The sequence below is a fragment of the Theropithecus gelada genome, chromosome 19 (assembly GCF_003255815.1).
Source record: "Theropithecus gelada isolate Dixy chromosome 19, Tgel_1.0, whole genome shotgun sequence".
NCBI classification, from domain to species: Eukaryota; Metazoa; Chordata; class Mammalia; order Primates; family Cercopithecidae; genus Theropithecus; species Theropithecus gelada.
The window spans coordinates 43,672,332-43,694,665 of NC_037687.1; the positions used below are offsets into that span (position 1 = coordinate 43,672,332).

Consider the following 22,334-nt stretch of genomic DNA (forward strand, 5'->3'; position numbering starts at 1 on the left):
TTTTTTTTTTTTTTTTTTGAGACGGAGTCTCGCGCTGTGTCACCCAGGCTGGAGTGCAGTGGCGCGATCTCGGCTCACTGCAAGCTCCGCCTCCCAGGTTCACGCCATTCTCCTGCCTCAGCCTCCGAGTAGCTGGGACTACAGGCGCCCGCCACCACGCCCGGCTAGTTTTTTGTATTTTTAGTAGAGACGGGGTTTCACCATGTTAGCCAGGATGGTCTCGATCTCCTGACCTCGTGATCCACCCGCCTCGGCCTCCCAAAGTGCTGGGATTACAGGCTTGAGCCACCGCGCCCGGCCTTCATCTTTTTTCTTTCTTTTTTTTTTCCTTCAAATTTTTTGTGGAGATGGGGGGCCTCACTTTGCTGCCCAGGCTGATCTTGAACTCCTGGCCTGAAGTTATCCTCCTGCCTTGGCCCCTCAAAGTGCTGAGATCACAGGAGTGAGCTACTGTGCCCAGCCCTCAGTCCCATCTATCTCCGTATATCAGTGTTTGTTGGTTGTCTCTTCCCGTAGGATGTAAGATCCAGCCAAACACAGTGGCTTGCACCTGTAATCCCAGCACTTTGGGAGGCTGAAGTGGGCAGATCACTTGAGGTCAGGAGTTGAAGACCAGCCTGGCCAACAAGGCAAGACCCCGTCTCTACAAAAGTTATAAAAATTAGCAGAGCATGATGGTGCACGCTTGTAATTCCAGCTACTTGGGAGGCTGAGGCAAAAGAATTGCTTGAACCTGGGAGGTGGGGGTTGCAGTGAGCCGAGAGCTCATCACTGCACTGCAGCCTGGGTGACAGAACGAGATTCTGTCTCAAAAAAAAAAAAAAAAACACAGAATATGAGATCAACTGGGACTTGAATTACTTTCTTTCCTCGTGCCTAGAACAGTGCCAGTTGAGATAGGAGCCCAGTAAATATGAAAGAATTCTGACTTCCTTTTCTCTGCCTCCATATCTATCAGATGCCAGAAACTGTTGATTTCATCTAATCTACATTTTGAATTTATCTCCCTCCTCCTTTCTACTGTCAGTGTCCTGAATCAGGCCCTCTTTGTTTGCCTGAAAAAGTACAAGCACCTCTCAATCTTTCTGACTCCAAGGTTACACCTCTCCAAAATAACCTGGCCATATTGGTCCTGTCACGTCCATCTTTAAATTCTTAGGTTGCCTTCCATTTCATTAATAAGTGAAAACCTACTTTTTATTTCTTTCTTTTTTTTTTTTTTGGAGACAGAGTCTCACTCTGTTCCCCAGGTTGGAGTGCAATGGCATGATCTCGGCTCACTGCAACCTCTGCCTCCCGAATTCAAGCGATTCTCCCTGCCTCAGCCTCCCGAGTAGCTAATTTTTGTATTTTTGGTAGAGACGGGGTTTCGCCATGTTGGCCAGGCTGGTCTCAAACTCCTGATTTCAGGTGATCCACCAGCCTCGGCCTCCCAAAGTGCTGGGATTACAGGCGTGGGCCACCGTGCCCGGCTGAAAACCTACCTTTTTTTTTTTTTTTTTTTGAGACGGAGTCTTGCTCTGTCGCCCAGGTTGGAGTGCAGTGGCTGGATCTCAGCTCACTGCAAGCTCCGCCTCCTGGGTTTACGCCATTCTCCTGCCTCAGCCTCCCAAGTAGCTGGGACTACAGGCGCCCGCCACCACACCCGGCTAGTTTTTTTTTGTATTTTTTAGTAGAGACGGGGTTTCACTGTGTTAGCCAGGATGGTCTCGATCTCCTGACCTCGTGATCTGCCCGTCTCGGCCTCCCAAAGTGCTGGGATTACAGGCTTGAGCCACCGCGCCCAGCCAAAATCTACCTTTTTTGAAAGATAGAGATGAGGGCTCACTATGTTACCCAGGGTGGTTTCAGATTCCTGGGCTTTTAAGCAATCCACACACCTCAGCTTTCCAAAGAACCTAACTTTTATGTATTCAGCCTATATTTATTGGTCACCTGTGTTCTCAAGACACTGTGGCAAGTACTGGTTAGAGTGATGATGAGACCCACTGGTCCTTGCCCTCACAGTTTTTTCATTCATACACCTTCATTTTCTTTTCTTTCTTTTTTTGAAACAGAATCTCGCTCTGTGGCCCAGGCTGGAGTGGAGTGGCGTGATCTTGGCTCACTACAACCTCCGCCTCCCAGGTTCGTTCAAGCAATTCTCCTGCCTCAGCCTCCCAAGTAGCTGGCTACAGGCATGCACCACCATGCCTGGCTAATTTTTATATTTTTAGTAGAGAGGGGGTTTCACCATGTTGGCCAGCCTGGTCTCGAACTCCTGACCTCAGGTGATTGGCCCACCTCGGCCTCCCAGAGTGCTGGGATGACAGGCGTGAGCGACTGCACCCAGCCCGTACACCTTCATTTTCTAACCCCTGATGTTATCTCCAGCATTATCTGCCTCTAGATTCTAGAGCTAATTAAATTTAAATTTAGATTAATTAAAATCAAATAAAAACTTTAGCTTCTCAGCCATACTAGCCACATTTCATATGCTCAGTAGCCACCTATGACTACAATATTTACAGCGCGGATTTGAAGATTTCCATCCTCACAGAACATCCTGTTGGACAGCACTTATCCAGACATTTCCGCAAACTACACAACTCATTCCAAATCATTCTCAGTCTCCCAAACACACCATTCGCTTTCAGTCCAGTGTTTTTGCCATTGCATTTCACTGTGCTCACAATATTCTCTGTCCCTTTTCTGCCTATTAAACCTCCCTGAGATTTCAGAACCCAATTCCTATTCTACATTTTACGGAAAAGTTTTCTTGACACCATCCCCATCGATTAAGTTAGTCTTCCTTAGCTGGGCTCGGTAGCTCACATCTGTAATCCCAGCACTTTTGGAGGCCGAGGTAGGCAGATCACTTGAGCTCAGGAGTTCAAGACCAGCCTGGCCGACATGGCAAAACCATATCTGTATCAAAAATGCAAAAATTAGCCAGGTGTGGTGGTGCATGCCTGTGATCCTAGCTACTTGGGAGGCTGAGGTGGAAGGATCACTTGAGTCTGGGAGGCAGAGCTTGCAGTGATCCGAGATCGTGCCGCTGCACTCCAGCCTGGGTGACAGAGTGAAACCCCATTTCACAAAAAAAAAAAAAAAGTATTTCTTTTGACCCACCCCCTATGGGAAGCTTCTTGCACCTCTAATTAGATCAGATTTAATACCCTTGTTAGGCCAGGCACAGTGGCTCATACCCCGCTAATCCCAACACTTTGGGAGGCCAGGGTGGGCGGATCACTTGAGGCAAGGAGTTCAAGACCAGCCTGGCCAACATGGTGAAACCGTGTCTCTACTAAAAATACAAAAATTCAGCTGGGCATGGTGGCATGTACCTGCACTCCCAGCTACTCAGGAGGTTGAGGCAGGAGAATCGCTTGAACCTGGGAGGCAAAGGTTGCAGTGAGCTGAGATCGCACCTCTGCACTCCAGCCTGGGCAACAGAGTGAGACCCTGTCTCAAAAGGGAAAAAAAAAACCCTCCTTAAAACTCTGACTTCTCATTCCTTTGAGACGTAGACCATTCACAGGACTTCAGACTCAGCAACTGCCAGCCTCACAGTCAATGGGGACGTGATGTTCTGCAGAAAAGCAGTAGATGGTCGGAAGGTAGTGAGTTATCTCCATTGATTGTTCACAGTCAGTTATGAATTGAACTCCTTGTTCTCTTCCCCTTCTTCTCACTACTCTACTTGTCTTTTGTTTTGTTTTGTTTTGTTTTGTTTTTTGTGAGACAGAGTTTTACTTTTGTAGCCCAGGCTGGACTGCAATGGTGCGATCTCAGCTCACCACAACCTCTGCCTCTCGGGTTCAAGCAATTCTCCTGCCTCAGCCTCCTGAGTAGCTGAGATTACAGGCATGCACCACCACGCCCTGCCAATTTTTTGTACTTTTACTTGAGATGGGGTTTCTCCATGTTGGTTAGGCAAGTCTCGAACTCCAGGCCTCGGGTGATCCACCCACCTTGGCCTCCCAAAGTGCTGGAATTACAGGTGTGAGCCACTGCGCCCGGCTGTCTAGTCTTAAAAAAAAAAAAAAAAAAAAGAATGCAGTAGGGAGGGCTCAGATGAGAAATAAAGAGTGCTGGGCCAAGAGGCTTCTAGAAATTGAGTTCCCATGGAGGGCAGTACTCTGGATGTGTGGATATGCAAACAAGAGGCCTGTATTACTGGGGCTTTCTTGCTTCTGTCTGGTCAGTCGAACTGGGGCTGGAGGCATTGACAAAGCCTATAGTATGCATGGTGTAGTCCCATTTTGGACTTGGAAGGAGGAAGTGGAGCCAGTGAGATGCCCAGGAGGTTTTGCCTGTTGAGCCTGGAGAAGCTAGAAGACTGTTTAGGGATGTCTTTTACTCAAGATTTGGCCTGCATAGATGGTCTGTGTTCCTAGCCTGATGGTACTGTCCTCATCCTTATGCATCAAGTGAGTGTGAGTTGTAATATCCTTGCTGTCATTTGGAGCAGGTGGGAGCCTTCTAGGCCCCATCTAGGGCCAAGTTTAGCATCAACAAGATGGAGAACTGTGTCCGCCGTAATCCCTCCCTTGGTAGTGCCTGGGTTCTGTGTCAGTGCTGCAGTACATCTACTTTGAAACCATCTTTCTGCTTTTAGGTTCCTTACTGTTTAGGAAGAGACTGGGTTTTGTTAACTCTGCAGTTTTGTTTTGTTTTGTATTTTGTTTGTTTGTTTTGAGACCAAGTCTCGCTCTGTCGCCCAGGCTGGAGTGCGGTGGCACAGTCTCCGCTCACTGCAACCTCCACCTTTCAGGTTTGAGCAATTCTCGTGCCTCAGCCTCCCAAGGTGCTAGGATTACAGGTGTGAGCCACCACGCCTGGCCAACTCCGTAGTTCTTAATGTTAGTTCTTGTGTGGTAGGACATGGAGAGGTGGGAGAAGCAGATCCGAGACATTGGAAGTACAGTTCTTTTAAGCTCATCTATTTGGGAGTGCTGAGGCAAGCTCGGTTTATCAGAGGTTATCCTATCTCCCCCCATTTTGCTTTTTCAGGACTCTGCACTTGTCCAAGAGAAGAATCCAGAGAAATCAGAGCAGGTCAAATAGTTCTAAAAGCCATGGCCCAGGTATGTTGAAATTCCTTCTATCCTTAGAATAATCTGTCTTCACCCCAGATTATATGGACACTGTGTTTTTTATCCTGGAGCTTCCCTGTATCCTTTTCACAGTTCGTCCATTCCGGGAGATGAGTGATGGTGCCCAAGTCCCTCGGTGGCCCTCTCCTCTCCAGCATTGTCCACGTGTCTGTAGTCCTCTTAGCAGAGCATAGGCTGGGCGTGGTGGCACATGCCTGTAATCTCAGCACTTTGGGAGGCTGAGGCGGGCGGATCGCTTGAGGCCAGGAGTTCGAGACCAGCCTGGACAACATGGTGAAACCCCGTCTCTACTAAAAATATAAAAATTAGCCAGGCGTGGTACTGCATACCTGTAGTCCCAGCTACTCAGGAGGCTGAGGCAGGAGAATCATTTGAACCTGGGAGATGGAGGTTGTAGGGAGCCAAGATTGCCCCACTGCACTCCACCCTGGGAGACAGAACGAGACTCTGTCTAAATAAAGAAATAAATAATAAATAAATAAATGCATGCTCTTAGCAGAGCACCAGTACGGTAGAAATACCTTCTCTTGAGAGAAATATGAGCGTCTCCCTTATCATAACTGTGGTTGAAGGGGGCCAAAGATGAAATAAAATAGTTTCATCTTTTCCATTGTCTTGGGTGGTTTCTTTCTTCTGTGTTTTTGCTTTGTTTCATTTTTTTTTTTTTTTTTTTTTCTTTGAGACGGAGTCTTGCTCTGTCGCCCAAGCTGGAGTGCAGTGGCGCGATCCTGGCTCACTGCAAGCTCTGCCTCCTGGGTTCACGCCATTCTCCTGCCTCAGCCTCCTGAGTAGCTGGAACTACAGGCGCCCGCCACCGCGCCCGGCTCATTTTTTGTATTTTTAGTAGAGACGGGGTTTCACCATGGTCTCGATCTCCTGACCTTGTGATCCGCCCGCCTCGGCCTCCCAAAGTGCTGGGATTACAGGCGTGAGCCACCGCGCCCGGCCGCTTTGTTTCATTTTTTGAGACAGGGTCTCACTCTGTCACCCAGACTGGAGCACAGTGGTGCAATCAAGGCTCACTGCAGCCTCAGCCTCCTGGGCTCAAGCCATCCTCCCACCTCAGCCTCCCAAGTAGCTAGGACCACAGCCACATGCCACCACTCCCAGCTAACTTTTTAAGTTTTTGTAGAGACCAGGTCTCACTGTGTTGCCCAGACTGGTCTCAAACTCTGGGGCTCACGCAGTCCTTCCACCTCAGCCTCCTAGTACTGGGATTACAGGCATGAGCCATGGCACCTGGATTCTTTATTCTATTTTTAAATGTTACCCCCTCTTGAAAAAACCACAAGACATTTAATACTGTCAAAAAAAAAAATATATATATATATATATATAGCTGGGCACAGTGGTGGTGGATGCCTATAACCCCAGCTACTTGAGAGGCTGAAGTAGGAGAATCACTTGAACCCAGGAGGCCAAGGTTGTCATAAGCAGAGATCATGCCACTGCACTCCAGCTTGGGCGAAATAGTGAGACTCTGTCTCACAAAATATATATATAGGCCGAGTGTGGTTGCTCACACCTGTAATCACAGCACTTTGGGAGGCCAAGGCGGGTGGGTCACAAGGTCAAGAGATCAAGACCATCCTGGTCAACATGGTGAAACTCCGTCTCTACTAAAAATACAGAAATTAGCTGGGTGCAGTGGCAGGTATCTGTAGTCCCAGCTACTCGGGAGGCTGAGGCAAGAGAATCACTTGAACCTGTGAGGCGGAGGTTGCAGTGAGCTGAGATTGCACCACTGCACTCCAGCCTGGGCAACAGAGCGAGACTCCGTCTCAAAAAAAAAAAAAAAAAAATTCCAACTTTCTTTTAGTTGACCAATCATTAAAGATATTTACAAAAATGTAAAACAATACCACTAAATTTTTTGATTTTGACAATAGAGTTATGTTTCATAAAATATATGTTATTGATATTAATAGGTAACAGGTTTATTTGTTGTTAAAATATTTTTAAAATTTCTCGGCCGGGCGCGGTGGCTCAAGCCTGTAATCCCAGCACTTTGGGAGGCCGAGACGGGCGGATCACGAGGTCAGGAGATCGAGACCATCCTGGCGAACACGGTGAAACCCCGTCTCTACTAAAAAATACAAAAAACTAGCCGGGCGAGGTGGCGGGTGCCTGTGGTCCCAGCTACTCGGGAGGCTGAGGCAGGAGAATGGCGTAAGCCCGGGAGGCGGAGCTTGCAGTGAGCCGAGATCGCGCCACTGCACTCCAGCCTGGGCGACAGAGCGAGACTCCGTCTCAAAAAAAAAAAAATAAAATAAAAAAATAAAATAAAATAAAATAAAATTTCTCAGCTGGATGCAGTGTCTGATACCTGTAATCCAGCACTTTGGGAGGCTGAGGCAGACGGATCACCTGAGGTCAGGAGTTCGAGACCAGCCTGACAAACACAATGAAACTGTCTGTACTAAAAATACAAAAATTAGCCGGGCATGGTGGCACATGTCTGTAATTCCAGCTGCTCAGGAGACTGAGGCACGAGAATCACTTGAACCTGGGAGGCAGAGGTTGCAGTGAGCCAAGATTGTATCACTGCACTCCAGACTGACTGATAGAATGAGACTGTCTCAAAAAAAAAAAAAAAAAAAAATTAAATTTCTTTCTTTTAATTTCTAAGGTGGGAAAATGTTGATAGATATAACCAGCATTAAGAAAAGTTCTGGCCGGGCACAGTGGCTCACCCTGTAATTCCAACACTTTGGGAGGCCAAGGTAGGAGGATCACTTGAGACCAGGAGTTCAAGACCAGCTGGGGCAATGTAGTGAGACCCCATCTCTACAAACAAAAATTTAAATTTAAATTGAAAAACACAAAGTTAGGCATGGTGGCTCACGCCTGTAATCCCAGCACTTTGGGAGGCCAAGGCAGGTGAATTACCTGAGCTCAGGAGTACAAGACCAGCCTGCACAACATGGCAAAAGCCTGTCTCTACATAAAATATATATATACGAAATTTAGCTGCGTGCAATGGTGTGCCACCTGTAGTCCCAGCTACTCAGGAGGCTCAGGCAGGAGAATTGCTTGAGCCTGGGAGGCAGAGGTTGCAGTGAGCCGAGATCACGCCACTGCGCTGCAGCCTGGGCAACAGAGTTAGACACTGTCTCAAAAAAAAGAGAGAGAGAAAGAAGGAAAGAAATTCATTTAAAAGGGTGTTATGTTTTTTTTTTTTTTTTTTTTTTTTTGAGACGGAGTCTCACTGTGTCTCCCAGGCTGGAGTGCAGTGGCGTGATCTCGGCTCACTGCAAGCTCCGCCTCCCGGGTTCACGCCATTCTCCCGCCTCAGCCTCCCAAGTAGCTGGGACTACAGGCGCCCGCCACCGTGCCCGGCTAATTTTTTGTATTTTTAGTAGAGACGGGGTTTCACCATGTTAGCCAGGATAGTCTTGATCTCCTGACCTCGTGATCCACCCGCCTCGGCCTCCCAAAGTGCTGGGATTACAGGCTTGAGCCACCGCGCCCGGCCAAAAGGGTGTTATGTTTTACCCAATATCAGGGTGTTTGCAGTAGAAGCCTACAGCCTTCTCTCTCCACGTAAACATGGTAGCAGTTGTAGGGATTGGTCTTGGTCTCTGTATGTGGTAACATCTGTTTTGTGAGACCTTTAGGAAGGGGCCGTGATTAGGAACTTTAGTGACGGAACACTCTTCAGTCTTGCAAGGATATGTATGAGAAATGAATAACCGTAAAGTGGTCCATTTTAAGTTTGAACATATGTGTTGGTTGTAGGTCACATTTATGTAACCTACAACATATATGGAGGTATACCCTCTATCAGCTTTCTGATTTCAGGAACAAGCAGAAGTGGACAGTGAAGGAATGTGAATATTAGCAAGCATATAATAAATCCTGAAGATTTTACACATCTTGTGTTTTAAATTTTTTTTAATTTTAAATTTTTGTCAGTACATAGTAGGTGTGTGTATTTATGGAGTACATGAGATGTTGTGATACAGGCATGCAGTGTGAAATAAGCATATCATGAAGAATGGGATATCCAACCCCTCAAGCATTTATCCTTTGAGTTACAAACATTCCAATGACACTCTTTATTTTAAAATATACAGTTAGGCCAGGCACGGTGGCTCACACCTGTAATCCCAGCACTTTGGGAGGCCAAGGCAGGCAGATCATTTGAGATCAGGAGTTCAAGACCAGCCTGGCCAACATGAGGAAACCCCATCTCTACTAAAAAATACAAAAATTAGCTGGGTATGGTGGTGGGTGCCTGTAATCCCAGCTACTCTGGAGACTGAGGCAGGAGAATGACTTGAACCCCACAGCAGAGGTTGCAGTGAGCTAAGATCATGCGACTGCACTCCAGCCTGGGTGACAGCAAAACTCCATCACAAAAAAAAAAAAAAAAAAAAAAAGTACAATTAAGTTCTTATTGACTATAGTCAGCCTGTTGTGCTACCAAATAGTAGGTCTTATTCTTTCTATTTTTTGTACCCATTAACCATCCCCACCTCCCCCTCAGCCTCCCTGTGCCCTTCCCAGCTTTCAGTAATCATCCTTCCACTCTCTATGACCATGAGTTGAATTGTTTTGATTTTTAGATCCACAAATAAGTGAGAACATGCAGTTTGTCTCTCTGTGCCTGGCTTATTTCATGTAGCATAATGACCTCCAGTTCCATTCATGTTGCAGATGACCAGATCTCATTCTTTTTGTGGCTGAATAGTACTCTATTGTGTATATGTACCACATTTTCTTTATCCATTCATCTGTTGACAGACACTTGGGTTGATTCCAAATCTTGACTATTGTGGACAGTGCTGCCGCAAACATGGAGTGCAGATATCTCTTCCATATACTGATTTTCTTTCTTTTCTTTTCTTTTCTTTTCTTTTTTTTTTTTTTTTTTTTTGAGACGGAATTTCGTTCTTGTTGCCCAAGCCGGCAGTGGCACGATCTTGGCTCACTGCAACCTCCACCTCCTGGGTTCAAGTGATTCTCCTGCCTCAGCCTCCCAAGTAGCTGGGATTACAGGCGTACACCACCATGCCTAGCTAATTTTTTGTATTTTTAGTAGAAATGGGGTTTCACCATGTTGGCCAGGCTGGTCTGGAACTCTTGACCTCAGGTTATCCGCCCACCTTGGCCTCCCAAAGTGCTGGGATTACAGGCATGAGCCACTGTGCCTGGACTACTGATTTCCTTTCTTGTATATACCCAGCAGTGGTATTGCTGGACCACAGGGTAGCTCCGTTTTTAGTTTTTTGAGGAACCTCCAAACTGTTCTCCATAGTGATTTACATTCACTAATTTACATTCCCAACAAAGTGTCCAAGGGTTCCCTTCTGTTCACATCCTCACTAGCATTTGTTATTGCCTTTTAGATATAAGCCACTTTAACATACACATCTTATTTAAGCTAAGTACACGAAAATAGTGGAATCAACGTATCTTACAAGACATAACCTACAATAGTATGCAACCAATAACAGTCTGTGTCTTTCTGCCTGCCTGCCTGCCCTCCCTTCTAACTTCCTTCTCTCTTCCTTCTTTCATTTTTATGTATTTATTTATATTGTTTTTGAGATGGGGTCTTGCTCTGTCGCCCAGGCTGGAGTGCAGTGGCGCAATCTCAGCTCACTGCAATCTCCACCTACCAGGTTCAAGCGATTCTTCTGCCTCAGCCTCCCTAGTAGCTGGGACTACAGGCATGCACCATCATGCCCAGCTGATTTCTTTTTTGGGTTTTATTGTTGTTGTTGTTTGTTTTTTTGAGACAGAATCTCACTCTGTCACCCAGGCTGGAGTGCAGGGGCACGATCTCGGCTCACTGCAACCTCTGCCTCCCGGGTTCAAGCTATTATCTTGCCTCAGCCTCCTGAGTAGCTGGGATTACAGGTATGCACCACCACGCCTGGCTAATTTTTTTGTATTTTTAGTAGAGACAGGGTTGTTTTGCCCTGTTGGCTGGGCTGGCCTTTTTTTTTTTTTTTTTTTGAAACGGAATTTCACTCTTGTTGCCCAGGCTGGAGTGCAGTGTCACAATCTCAGCACACTGCAACGTCTGCCTCCTGGGTTCCAGCGATTCTCCTGCCTCAGCCCCCCAAGTAGCTGGGATTACAGGCACCCGCCACCATGCCCAGCTAATTTTTTGTATTTTTAGTAGAGACGGGATTTCACCATGTTGGCCAGGATGTTCTTGAACTCCTGACCTCAGGTGATTCACCTGCCTGAGCCTCCCAAAGTGCTGGAATTACCACCATGCCCAGTTGGCAGGCTGGTCTTGAACTCCTGGCCTCAAGTGATCAACCCACCTCAGCCTCCCAAAGTGCTGGGATTACAGGCATGAGCCACCATGCCCAGCGTGGACTCGTTGTTGAAAGACATTATTATTTGCCAGGCCCACGTTTGCTGTGTGTTTTGTGTGTTTTGCTATTTCGCTTCCTTACTTTCTTTCTTATTTATTTATTTATGTATTTATTTATTGGATGGAACGAAGTTTTGCTCTTGTTGCCTGCCCAGGCTGGAGCGCAATGGCACGATCTCAGCTCACTGCAACCTCTGCCTCCCGGGTTCAAGCGATTCTCCTGCCTCAGCCTCCTGAGTAGCTGGAATTACAGGCGCCCGCCACCACACCCAGCTAGTTTTTGTATATTTAGTAGAGACTGGGTTTCGCCATGTTAACCAGGCTGGTCTTGAACTTCTGACCTCAGGTGATCCACCCGCCTCGGCCTCCCAAAGTGCTGGGATTACAAGCATGGGCCACCACGCCCAGCCTATTTCGCTTATTTATGGGACCCCACTTAGCTCTTTTCTGCTCATTCCCAGGCCATGGAAGATAGAAGTGTCCTGCTGTCTGCAGACAGTTTTATCTGTAGCCACAGGAGTGCTCAAGAGTATATGAACCGTTAGTCATATAACTGTGCTTATTATGCTTCCTTCATGGCACAGGCCTGCAGCTCTAGATTCTGTCATGCTTCATTACCTCCTTCCTCCAGTGCCCTTCTTCATCCCCTCGTAAATGTCCTTGGCCAGGTGTAGTGGCTCAGGCCTGTAATCCCAGTGCTTTGGGAGGCTGAGGCGGGAGGATCACTTCAGACCAGAGGTTTGAGACCAGCCTGGGTAACATAGTGAGATTCTGTCTCTACAAAAAAAATATATTAAAAATCAAAATTAGGCTGGGTGCAGTGGCTGAGCCTGTCATCCCAACACTTTGGGAGGCCAAGGTGGGCGCATCACAAGGTCAGGACCAGTCTAACCAACATGGTGAAACCCCGTCTCTACTAAAAATACAAAAAAATTAGCCGGGCACAGTGGCGGGCACCTGTAGTCCCAGCTACTCAGGAGGCTGAGGCAGGAGAATGGCGTGAACCCGGGAGGCGGAGCTTGCAGTGAACTGAGATCGCGCCACTGCACTCTAGCCTGGGCAAACAGGGTAAGACTCCATCTCAAAAAAAAAAAAATTCTTCTTCATCTCCTCAATATATTTACTAGATGAGTCAGCTTGTCAAAACCTGACCCTACTAATCAATTTTAACCTCATTTAAAATGGGACAGGTGGGCTGGGCATGGTGGCTCATGCCTGTAATCCCAGCACTTTGGGAGACCAAGGTAGGCAGATCATGAGGTCAGGAGGTTGAGACCAGCCTGGCCAACATGATAAAGCTCCGTCTCTACTAAAAATACAAAAAATTAGCTGTGCATGGTGGCATGCGCCTGTAGTCCTAGCTCTTCGGGAGACTGAGGCAGGAGAATTGCTTGAACCTGGGAGGCGGGGGTTGCAGTAAGCCAAGATTGCACCACTGCACTCCAGCCCGGGCGACAGAGTGAGACTCTGTCTCAAGAAAAAAAAAAAAAAAAAGGGACAGGAGGCTGAGCACAGTGGCTCATACCTGTAATCCCAACACTGTGGGAGAACGAGAGGGTTAGATCACTTGAGGTCAGGAGTTCACAACCAGCCTGGCCAACATGGTGAAACCCCATCTCTATTAAAACTACAAAAATTAGGGGCTGGGCATGGTGGCTCACGCCTGCAATCCCAACACCTTGGGAGGCCGAGGCAGGTAGATCACCGGAGGTCAGGTGTTCAAAACCAGCCTGGCCAACATGGTAAAACCCCGTCTCTACTAAAGGTACAAAAATTAGCCAGGAGTGGTGGCATGCGCCTGTAATCCCAGTTACTCTGGAGGCTGAGGCAGGAGAATCACTTGAACCCGGGAGGTGGAGGTTGCGGTGAGCCGAGATTGTGCCACTGCACTCCAGCCTGGGCGACAGAGTGAGACTATGTCTCAAAAAATAAGAAATAAAAAAATTAGCCAGGCGTGGTGGCATGCACATGTAATCCCAGCTACTTGGGAGGCTGAGGCAGGAGAATCACTTGAACCTGGAAGGCGGAGGTTGTAGTGAACCGAAATCATGCCACTGCACTCTGGCCTGGGCAACAGGGAGAGACTGCATCTCAGAAACCAAACAAAAAAACAAAACAAAGCATAACAAAAACAACAACAACAAAAAAAATGGTAAAAGGCACTGTGGCTCGACTTTTATTTTTATTTTTATTTTTATTTTTTTTTTTTTGAGACGGAGTCTCGCTCTGTCGCCCAGGCTGGAGTGCAGTGGCCGGATCTCAGCTCACTGCAAGCTCCACCTCCCGGGTTTACGCCATTCTCCTGCCTCAGCCTCCCGAGTAGCTGGGACTACAGGCGCCCACCACCTCGCCCGGCTAGTTTTTTGTATTTTTTAGTAGAGACGGGGTTTCACCGGGTTAGCCAGGATGGTCTCGATCTCCTGACCTCGTGATCCGCCCGTCTCGGCCTCCCAAAGTGCTGGGATTACAGGCTTGAGCCACCGCGCCNCCCGCCACCTCGCCCGGCTAGTTTTTTTGTATTTAATAGAGACGGGGTTTCACCGTGTTAGCCAGGATGGTCTCGATCTCCTGACCTCGTGATCCGCCCGTCTCGGCCTCCCAAAGTGCTGGGATTACAGGCTTGAGCCACCGCGCCCGGCTCGGCCTCAACTTTTAATCCCAGCTCTTTGGAAGGCCAAGGTGGGAGGATTGCTTGAGCCCAGAAGTTTGAGACCAGCCTGGACAATATAGCAAGACCTCACCTCTACAAAAAATAATTTTTAACAAAAATAGCTTAGTATGGTGACATGTGCCTGTAGTCCCAGTCACTTGGGAGGCTGAGGTGGGAGGATTGCTTGAGCTCAGGAATTTGAGGCAACAGTGAGCCATGATTGCACCACTGCACTCCAGACTGGGTGACAGAGCAAGATTCTGTGTCTTAAAAAAATTGGGCCAGGCACAGTGGCCCACACCTATAATCCCAGCACTTTGGTAGGTCAAGGTGGGTGGATCACTTGAGTCCAGGAATTCAAGACCAGCCTGGACAACATAGTGAGATCCCATCTCTACAAAAAATAAAGAATTAGGCCGGGCGCGGTGGCTCACGCCTGTAATCCCAGCACTTTGGGAGGCCGAGACAGGCGGATCACAAGGTCAGGAGATCGAGACCACGGTGAAACCCCGTCTCTACTAAAAATACAAAAAATTAGCCGGGCGCGGTTGTGGGCGCCTGTAGTCCCAGCTACTCGGGAGGCTGAGGCAGGAGAATGGCGTGAACCCGGGAGGCGGAGCTTACAGTGAGCCGAGATCGCGCCACTGCACTCCAGCCTGGGCGACAGAGCGAGACTCTGTCTCAAAAAAAAAAAAAAAAAAAAAAAAAGAATTAGCTGGGTATGGTGGTGCACACCTTTAGTGCCAGCTACTTGGGAGGCTGAGGCAGGGGGATAGCTTGAGTTGGGAGGTCAAGGCTCCCGTGAGCTACGATTGCGCCACCACACTCCAACCTGGGTGACAGAGTGAGACCCTGTCTCAAATAATAAATAAAGGCATGTCCAGTCATTATGTGCCTCCTAATGGGATGCTACAGGAAGTACACACCACCATCCCTGATATATTAATGCCCTTCCCTCGAAAATGGAAGTCAGACCCCCAGATCTAACTGCTGTTTCACAGGGAATATGGAAATTAAGCACCTGTGAAACTACATCACGAAGATGCAATCCGTCAAATCCAGAAGGTGGGAACTCTACTAATTCAAATGTTTCTTTCTTTTTTTTTTTTTGAGATGGAGTTTCGCTCTTGTTGCCCAGGCTGGAGTGCAGTGTCGTGATCTCGGCTCACTGAAGCCTCTGCCTCCCAGGTTCAAGCAATTCTCCTGCCTCAGCCTCCTGGGTAGCTGGGATTACAGGCATACACCACCACACCCAGCTAATTTTGTATATTTAGTAGAGACGGGGTTTCTCCATGTTGGTGAGGCTGGTCTCAAACTCCCAACCTCAGGTGATCCGCCCACCTCGGAGAAACCCCGTCTCTACTAAAAATACACAAAAATTAGCTGAATGTGGTGGTGGGTGCCTGTAATCCCAGCTACTTGGGAGGCTGAGGCAGGAGAATCACTTGAACCCGGGAGGTGGAGGTTGCGGTGACCCGAGATCGTGCCTTTGCACTCCAGCCTGGGCAACAACAGTGAAACTCTGTCTCAAAAAAAAAAAAAAATCACTCTTGGTAAGCACTGAATTTGTTAATTTAGAAAAATCACTGCTGGGCACAGTGGCTCACGCCTGTAATCCCAGCACTTTGGGAGGCCCAGGTGGAAGGATCACTTGAGCCCAGGAACTGAAGACCAGCCTGGGCAACAGAGTGAGACCCTCCTCTCTACAAATAATATAAAGACTAGCTGGGCATGGTTGTGCACACACACTGTGGTCCCAGCTACTTGGGAGGCTGAGATGGGAGGATTGCTTGAGCTGAGGTCGAGGCTGCAGTGAACCATGAACACACCACTGTACTCCAGCCTGGGTGACTGAGCAAGACCATGTCTCAGAAAGAAAAAAAAAAAAAAAAAAAAAAATTTGAGGCCAGGTGCACTGGCTCATACTTATAATCCCAACACTTTGGGAGGCCAGGATCACTTGAGGGCAGATCACTTGAGGCCAGGAGTTTGAGACCAGCCTGGCCAACATGGAAGAACCTCGTCTCTACTAAAAATACAAAAAACATTTGCTGGGCGCGGTAGCGGGTGCCTATAACCCCAGCTACTTGGGAGGCTAAGGCAGGAGAATTGCTTGAACCTGGGAGGCAGAGGTTGCAGTGAGCCATTGTACTCCATTCCACTACACTGCACTCCACACACCACTGCACTCCAGCCTGAGCAACAGAGTGAGACTCGGTCTCAAAAAAAAAAAGAGGCCGGATGCGGCCTCACGCCTGTAATCCCAGCACTTTGGGAGGCCGAGGCGGGTGGATCACCTGAGGTCAGGAGTTCGAGACCAGCCTGACCAACATGGAGAAACCCTGTCTCTACTAAAAATACAAAATTAGCCAGATGTGGTGGTGCATGCCTGTAATCCCAGCTACTTGGGAGGCTGAGGCAGGAGAATCGCTTGAACCCAGGACGCAGAGGTTGTGGTGAGCTGAGATCGCGCCATTGCACTCTAGCCTGGGCAACAAGAGTGAAACTCCGTCTCAAAAAAAAAAAAAAAATTGAGAACATTGGGGCAATTAGAACTTAATCTGTTGATTGGGAAATTATTGATACATTAATTAAGTATGATAATGATATTCTGAGTATTATGTGTTTTTCTTTTTTTTTTTTTTTTTGAGATGGAGTCTTGCTCTGTTGCCCAGGCTGGAGTGCAGTGGCACCATCTCGGCTCATTGCAAACTCCACCTCCCGAGTTCATGCCATTCTCCTGCCTCAGCCTCCCGAGTAGCTGGGACTACAGGTGCCCGCCACCATGCCTGGCTAATTTTTTGTATTTTTCGTAGAGATGAGGTCTCACCGTGTTAGCCAGGATGGTCTCGCTCTCCTGACCTCGTGATCCGCCCGCCTCAGCTTCCCAAAGTGCTGAGATTACAGGCGTGAGCCACCGTGCCCGGCTATTATATGTTTTTCTAAGAGAAGTCAATAATCTGTTGGATACTAAAGTATCTGTGGGTGAAGTATTATGATGTGTGGCATGTGAGATTTGCCTCACAGTACATGGGGAGTAAAAGATAGAAGGGAAGAGATGAAACAGGGTGCACCTTGTTAGCTGTTGAAGCAGACTGATGCATATAGGGGGTCATTACTGTATACTTTTGTACTTTTGTGCATTCTGAAAATTTTCATAATAAAAAGTGGAAAAACGTTTCTTAATATACTCAAATGTGTGGGTTTATTGTTTCAGGGACTGGTGACATTCAGGGACGTGGCCATAGAGTTCTCTCTGGAAGAATGGAAGTGCCTGGAACCTGCTCAGAGAGACTTGTACAGGGAGGTGACTCTGGAGAACTTTGGTCACTTGGCCTCACTAGGTAAGGAGATTGTATCACACAGGCCAGACGGAAAGCAAGGCACTGGGGACTACAACCGTGGGGTGCTGTTTCCATCTCTGCCTAAATGGGTGAGGAGAGAAAACTGTCACGGGAGATGCTACAAACTACAGCCATGGAGAGGGGACCAGCCAGCAATTGCTGTAGCTACTTCCAGAGCTCCTGGGTTAAAGGAGGGAGAGAGAGGGGTAAGAAATGCCCAGTGCTCGCTCTCCTCCTGTCCACTGATCTCCAGCTGATGCTTTTTGTCTGCCAAAGCCAATGAGAACCCAGAGGGCATGGGTAATGCAGTTCTTACAGTGAGCTGTTGGGATCCCAGAGCCGGGCACAGAACAAGGCCAGGAGCATCAAGGAATAGATTGGAGGGGAAGGAGGAGTTCATGGAGAGTGATCACCACACATCTACTCCACATAATTCAGGACTACCCTTCTGGAATTTCTGGTTTCTTCATTGTGAATTTCTAGGGTAACTTACAACTTTCTGACTGAATTTCTGGTGACTGAAAAATTGTTTTGTCCTTTGTGGAACTGGCAACAAGTCATTCCACTGGGCACCTAGTCTTCCCATCCTTCAGACAACCTTCCGCCTGCCTTGTGATTGCATCTTTTCCATGGTGACCAGGGAACTGGGTTTGGATTTTGGAGCAGTCTGATCACACCCCGTTTCTTTTCCTGTAAACAGGACTCTCCATTTCTAAGCCTGATGTCGTCTCCTTATTGGAGCAAGGGAAAGAGCCCTGGATGATTGCAAATGATGTGACAGGACCATGGTGCCCAGGTGAGCGAGGGCTGGTTTCGACAGGGGGAGGTCCCTGGGTGCGTCGACTGACAGGAGCAACTTGAGTTACTGTGGGAAGTTGCCTCAAAGCCCTACTGTGGAAGAAAGGCCTGAAACGTGAAGATGTGGCGAGTAAAGACCTTATTAGCGTCAGCTCCCAAGAGAACCTTGGCCTTCTCCCATTAATTCATCTCTCTTCTCTGTTCTCTCACATTTTCCTTCCTTTTTAAAAAGAGATGTACCTATTTCTTCCCCAGTGGCCACCTTTTTACCTGTACTTTGTATCCTTTTTTTTAGAGGCAGAATCTCACTCTGTCATCCATGCTGGAGTGCAGTGGCATGATCACAGCTCACTGCAGCCTCCATCTCCTGGGCTTAAGCGATCCTCCCACTTTGGGAGGCCAAAGTGAGATTACAGGTGTGAGCCACAGTACCCAGCCAGATCCTTTTTTCTACAAGTATCTTCATCCCTTAGAAAACTTATTTTCTTGACCAGGCATGGTGGCTCATGCGTGTAATCCCAGCACTTTGGGAGGCTGAGGTGGGTGTATCACCTGAGGTCAGGAGTTCAAGACCACCCTGGCCAACATGGTAAAATCCCGTCTCTACTAAAAGTACAAAATTTAGCTGGGCATGGTGGCGGGTGCCTGTAATTCCAGCTACTTGGGAGGCTGAGGCAGGAGAATCTCTTGAACCCGGGAGGCAGAGGTTGCAGTGAGCTGAGATTATGCCATTGCATTCCAGCCCGAGTGACAAAAGTGAAACTCTATCTCAAAAAACAAACCAAAAAAACATTTTCTTGGCTGGACACGGTGGCCCACACCTGTAATCTCAGCACTTTGGGAGGCCGAGGTGGACAGATCACTTGAAGCCAGGAGTTCAAGGCCAGCCTGGCCAACATGGTGAAACCCCATCTCTCCTAAAAATACAGAAATTAGCTGGGCATGGTGGCCGGTGCCTGTAACCCCAGCTACTCATGAGGCTAAGGCAGGAGAATTGCTTGAACCCAGGAGACAGAGGTTGCAGTGAGCCGAGATTGTGCCACTGCACTCCAGCCTCTGCAACAGTAATTCAGCCATTCATTTATTCTCTTAACTTTTGAGCGGTAGGGTTGTGTAGTGGTTGAGGGCACAGACACTGGAGTCAGACTACCTGAGTTCAAATCCTGGCTCTGCCACTTAGTAGCTCTGTGAGTTTGCATAAATTACTTAAATTCTCTGTGCTTCAGTTTCCTCCTTGGCAAATGGTATAAAAATATTGCCGTTAGGCTGGACGTGGTGCCTCACCCCTGTAATCCCAGCACTTTGGGAGGCCAAGGTGGGCAGATCACTGGAGGTCGGGAGTTCGAGACCAGTTTGGCCAACATGGTAAAACCCCTTTTGTATTTTGTAAAAATACAAAAATAAGCTGTGCATGGTGGCACACATCTGTGATCCCAGCTACTCTGGAGGCTAAGGCACGAGAATCGCTTGAACCTGGGAGGCGGAGGTTGCAGTGAGCTGAGATCACACCATTACGCTCCAGCCTGTACAACAGAGGGAGACTCTGTCTCAAAAAAAAAAAAAAAAAAAAGAGTTGCTGTTATATGAAATATAGTGTGAAAGTGCCCAGAAAGGCAATTGTGATGACTACATAAATGTTAGTGAGTATTCTCGATTGGCACTTGGTGGACAGTATTGGAATCTGTGAATCCTGAATCACCAGTGACCCTTTCCTAACTTCTCCGCTATTGTTGTCTTTTTTATTTTTTTATTTTTATTTTTTTTTGAGATGGAGTCTCGCTCTGTCACCCAGGCTGGAGTGCAGTGGCGTGATCTCGGCTCGCAAGCTCCGCCTCCCGGGTTCACGCCATTCTCCTGCCTCAGCCTCCCGAGTAGCTGGGACTACAGGCGCCCGCCACCTCGCCCGCCTAGTTTTTTGTATTTTTTAGTAGACACAGGGTTTCACTGTGTTAGCCAGGATGGTCTCAATCTCCTGACCTCGTGATCCGCCTGTCTTGGCCTCCCAAAGTGCTGGGATTACAGGCTTGAGCCACCGCACCCGGCCTTTTTAATTTATTTTTATTTATTTATTTGTTTATTTTTGACATGGAGTCTCGCTTTGTCGCCCAGGCTGGAATGCAGTGGCATGATCTCAGTCCACTGCAAGCTCCGCCTCCCGATTCACACCATTCTCCTGCCTCAGCCTCCCGAGTAGCTGGGACTACAGGCGCCCACCACCACACCCGGCTAATTTTTTTTGTATTTTTTTAGTAAAGATGGGGTTTCACTGTGTTAGCCAGGATGGTCTCGATCTCCTGACCTCATGATCTGCCCGCCTCAGCCTCCCAAAGTGCTGGGATTACAGGTGTGAGCCCCACGCCCAGCCTGTTGTTGTCATTTTTACTTTTCATCTGGAATCATTTTCTCTCTATCTGAAGAAGACCCTTAAAGTTTCCCTCAGTTTTTGGCCACACGAAAATACTGTTTTGTTTTGGTTTTTTTCTTTAAAAATGACATTTATCAGCCTGAACAACATAGCAAGACCCCTTCTCTACAAAAAATACAAAAATTAGCCAGGCAGGGCGGCACACACCTGTAGTCCCAGCTAATCAAGAGGCTGAGGCAGGAGAATCACTAGAGCCTGGGAGATCAAGGCTGCAGTGAGCTATGATCATGCCACTGCGCTCCAGCCTGGGTGACAGAGCAAGACTCCATTTCAAAATAAATAAATAAATAAAATTTTTTTGTTTTTTTTCCTGAGACGGTGTCTCACTCTGTCACCCACGCTGGAGTGCAGTGGTGCGATCTCAGCTTACTGCAACCTCTGCCTCCTGGGTTCAAGTAATTCTCCTGTCTCAGCCTCCTGAGTAGCTAGGATTACAGGTGCACACTACCACACCCGGCTAATTTTTGTATATTCAGTAGATATGGGGTTTCACTATGTTGGCCAGGCTGGTCTCAAACTCCTGAGCTCGAGTGACCTGCCCACCTCAGCCTCCCAAAGTGCTGGGATTACAGGCATGAGCCACCACACCCAGCCAGCTGATCCTCTTAATGAGTAGTTTTTTGTAGATTGTCTCTCACTTCGTGTTTGTCTAATGTTTTCTCACGGTGAGATTCTGCATTTTAGCAAGAATATCGCAGAAGTGATGTTGTATTCTTCTCTGTGTATCACATATCAGATATCAACATGCCATATTACTGGTGCTGTTCATTTTGATCACCTGGTAAGATAGGTGCTGTTCGCACTTTGGGAGGCCAAGGCAGGCGGATCACAAGGTCAGGAGTTCGAGACCAGCCTGGCCAATATGGTGAAACCCTGTCTCCACTAAAAACACAAAAATTAGCTGGGCGTCGTGGCGGGTGCCTGTAGTCCCAGCTACTCGGGAGTCTAAGGCAGGAGAATTGCTTGAACCCGGGAAGCAGAGGTTGCAGTGAGCTGAGATTGCACCACTGCACTCCAGCTTGGGCGACAGAGTGAGACTCTGTCTCAGAAAAAAAAAAAAAAAAAAAGTAGATGCTGTTCACTTTGATCACTTGGTAAATAGGGCCTCTCTTGTTTCTCCCCTGTAAAGTTTCCATTTGTAATTGATAAATATCTTATGGCGAAATACTTTCACACTAGGCAAATGTGCTGCTTTTCCTCTTTGGCATCCATCACTAGACCTTGTCTGCACCAGCTATTACTCTGTCACTTGCCTAATGTTGATTTTCTGTGTCTCTTATTTCTTCACCATTTATTAATTGGAATTCTTTGGTAAGGAGGAGCTGTCCCTAGCCCTCTCCTATTCACTTATTTTTGTTTTGTTTTGTTTTTGTTTTTGTTTTTGTTTTTGAGACGGAGTCTTGCTCTGTCGCCAGGCTGGAATGCAGTGGTACGACCTCTGCTCACTGCAAGCTCTGCCTCCTGGGTTCACACCGTTCTCCTGCCTCAGCCTCCCGAGTAGCTATGACTACAGGCTCCCGCCACCACACCTGGCTAATTTTTTGTATATTTAGTAGAGACGGGGTTTTACCATGTTAGCAAGGATGGTCTTGATCTCCTGACCATGTGATCCACCCACCTCAGCCTCCCAAAGTGCTGGGATTATAGGCGTGAGCCACTGCTCCTGGCCTCCCATTCATTTATT

General features: G+C 47.8%; 1 protein-coding gene across 4 annotated transcripts in view; it reads left to right on the forward strand.

Moving 5' to 3' along the window:
• The window catches only part of ZNF565 (zinc finger protein 565), a 38,846-nt gene that overhangs the window by 11,051 nt on the left and 5,461 nt on the right, over positions 1-22,334 (forward strand). For 3 of the 4 annotated variants that reach the window (XM_025368647.1, XM_025368646.1, XM_025368649.1), the window contains exons 2-4: positions 4,996-5,069; positions 17,301-17,427; positions 18,128-18,223. In XM_025368647.1, coding sequence (XP_025224432.1) covers positions 5,061-5,069; positions 17,301-17,427; positions 18,128-18,223 — 232 coding nt within the window. In that variant the 5' untranslated portion in view covers positions 4,996-5,060. The remainder of the gene's footprint in view (positions 1-4,995; positions 5,070-17,300; positions 17,428-18,127; positions 18,224-22,334) is intronic. The other variant, XM_025368650.1, reaches the window with a different exon arrangement.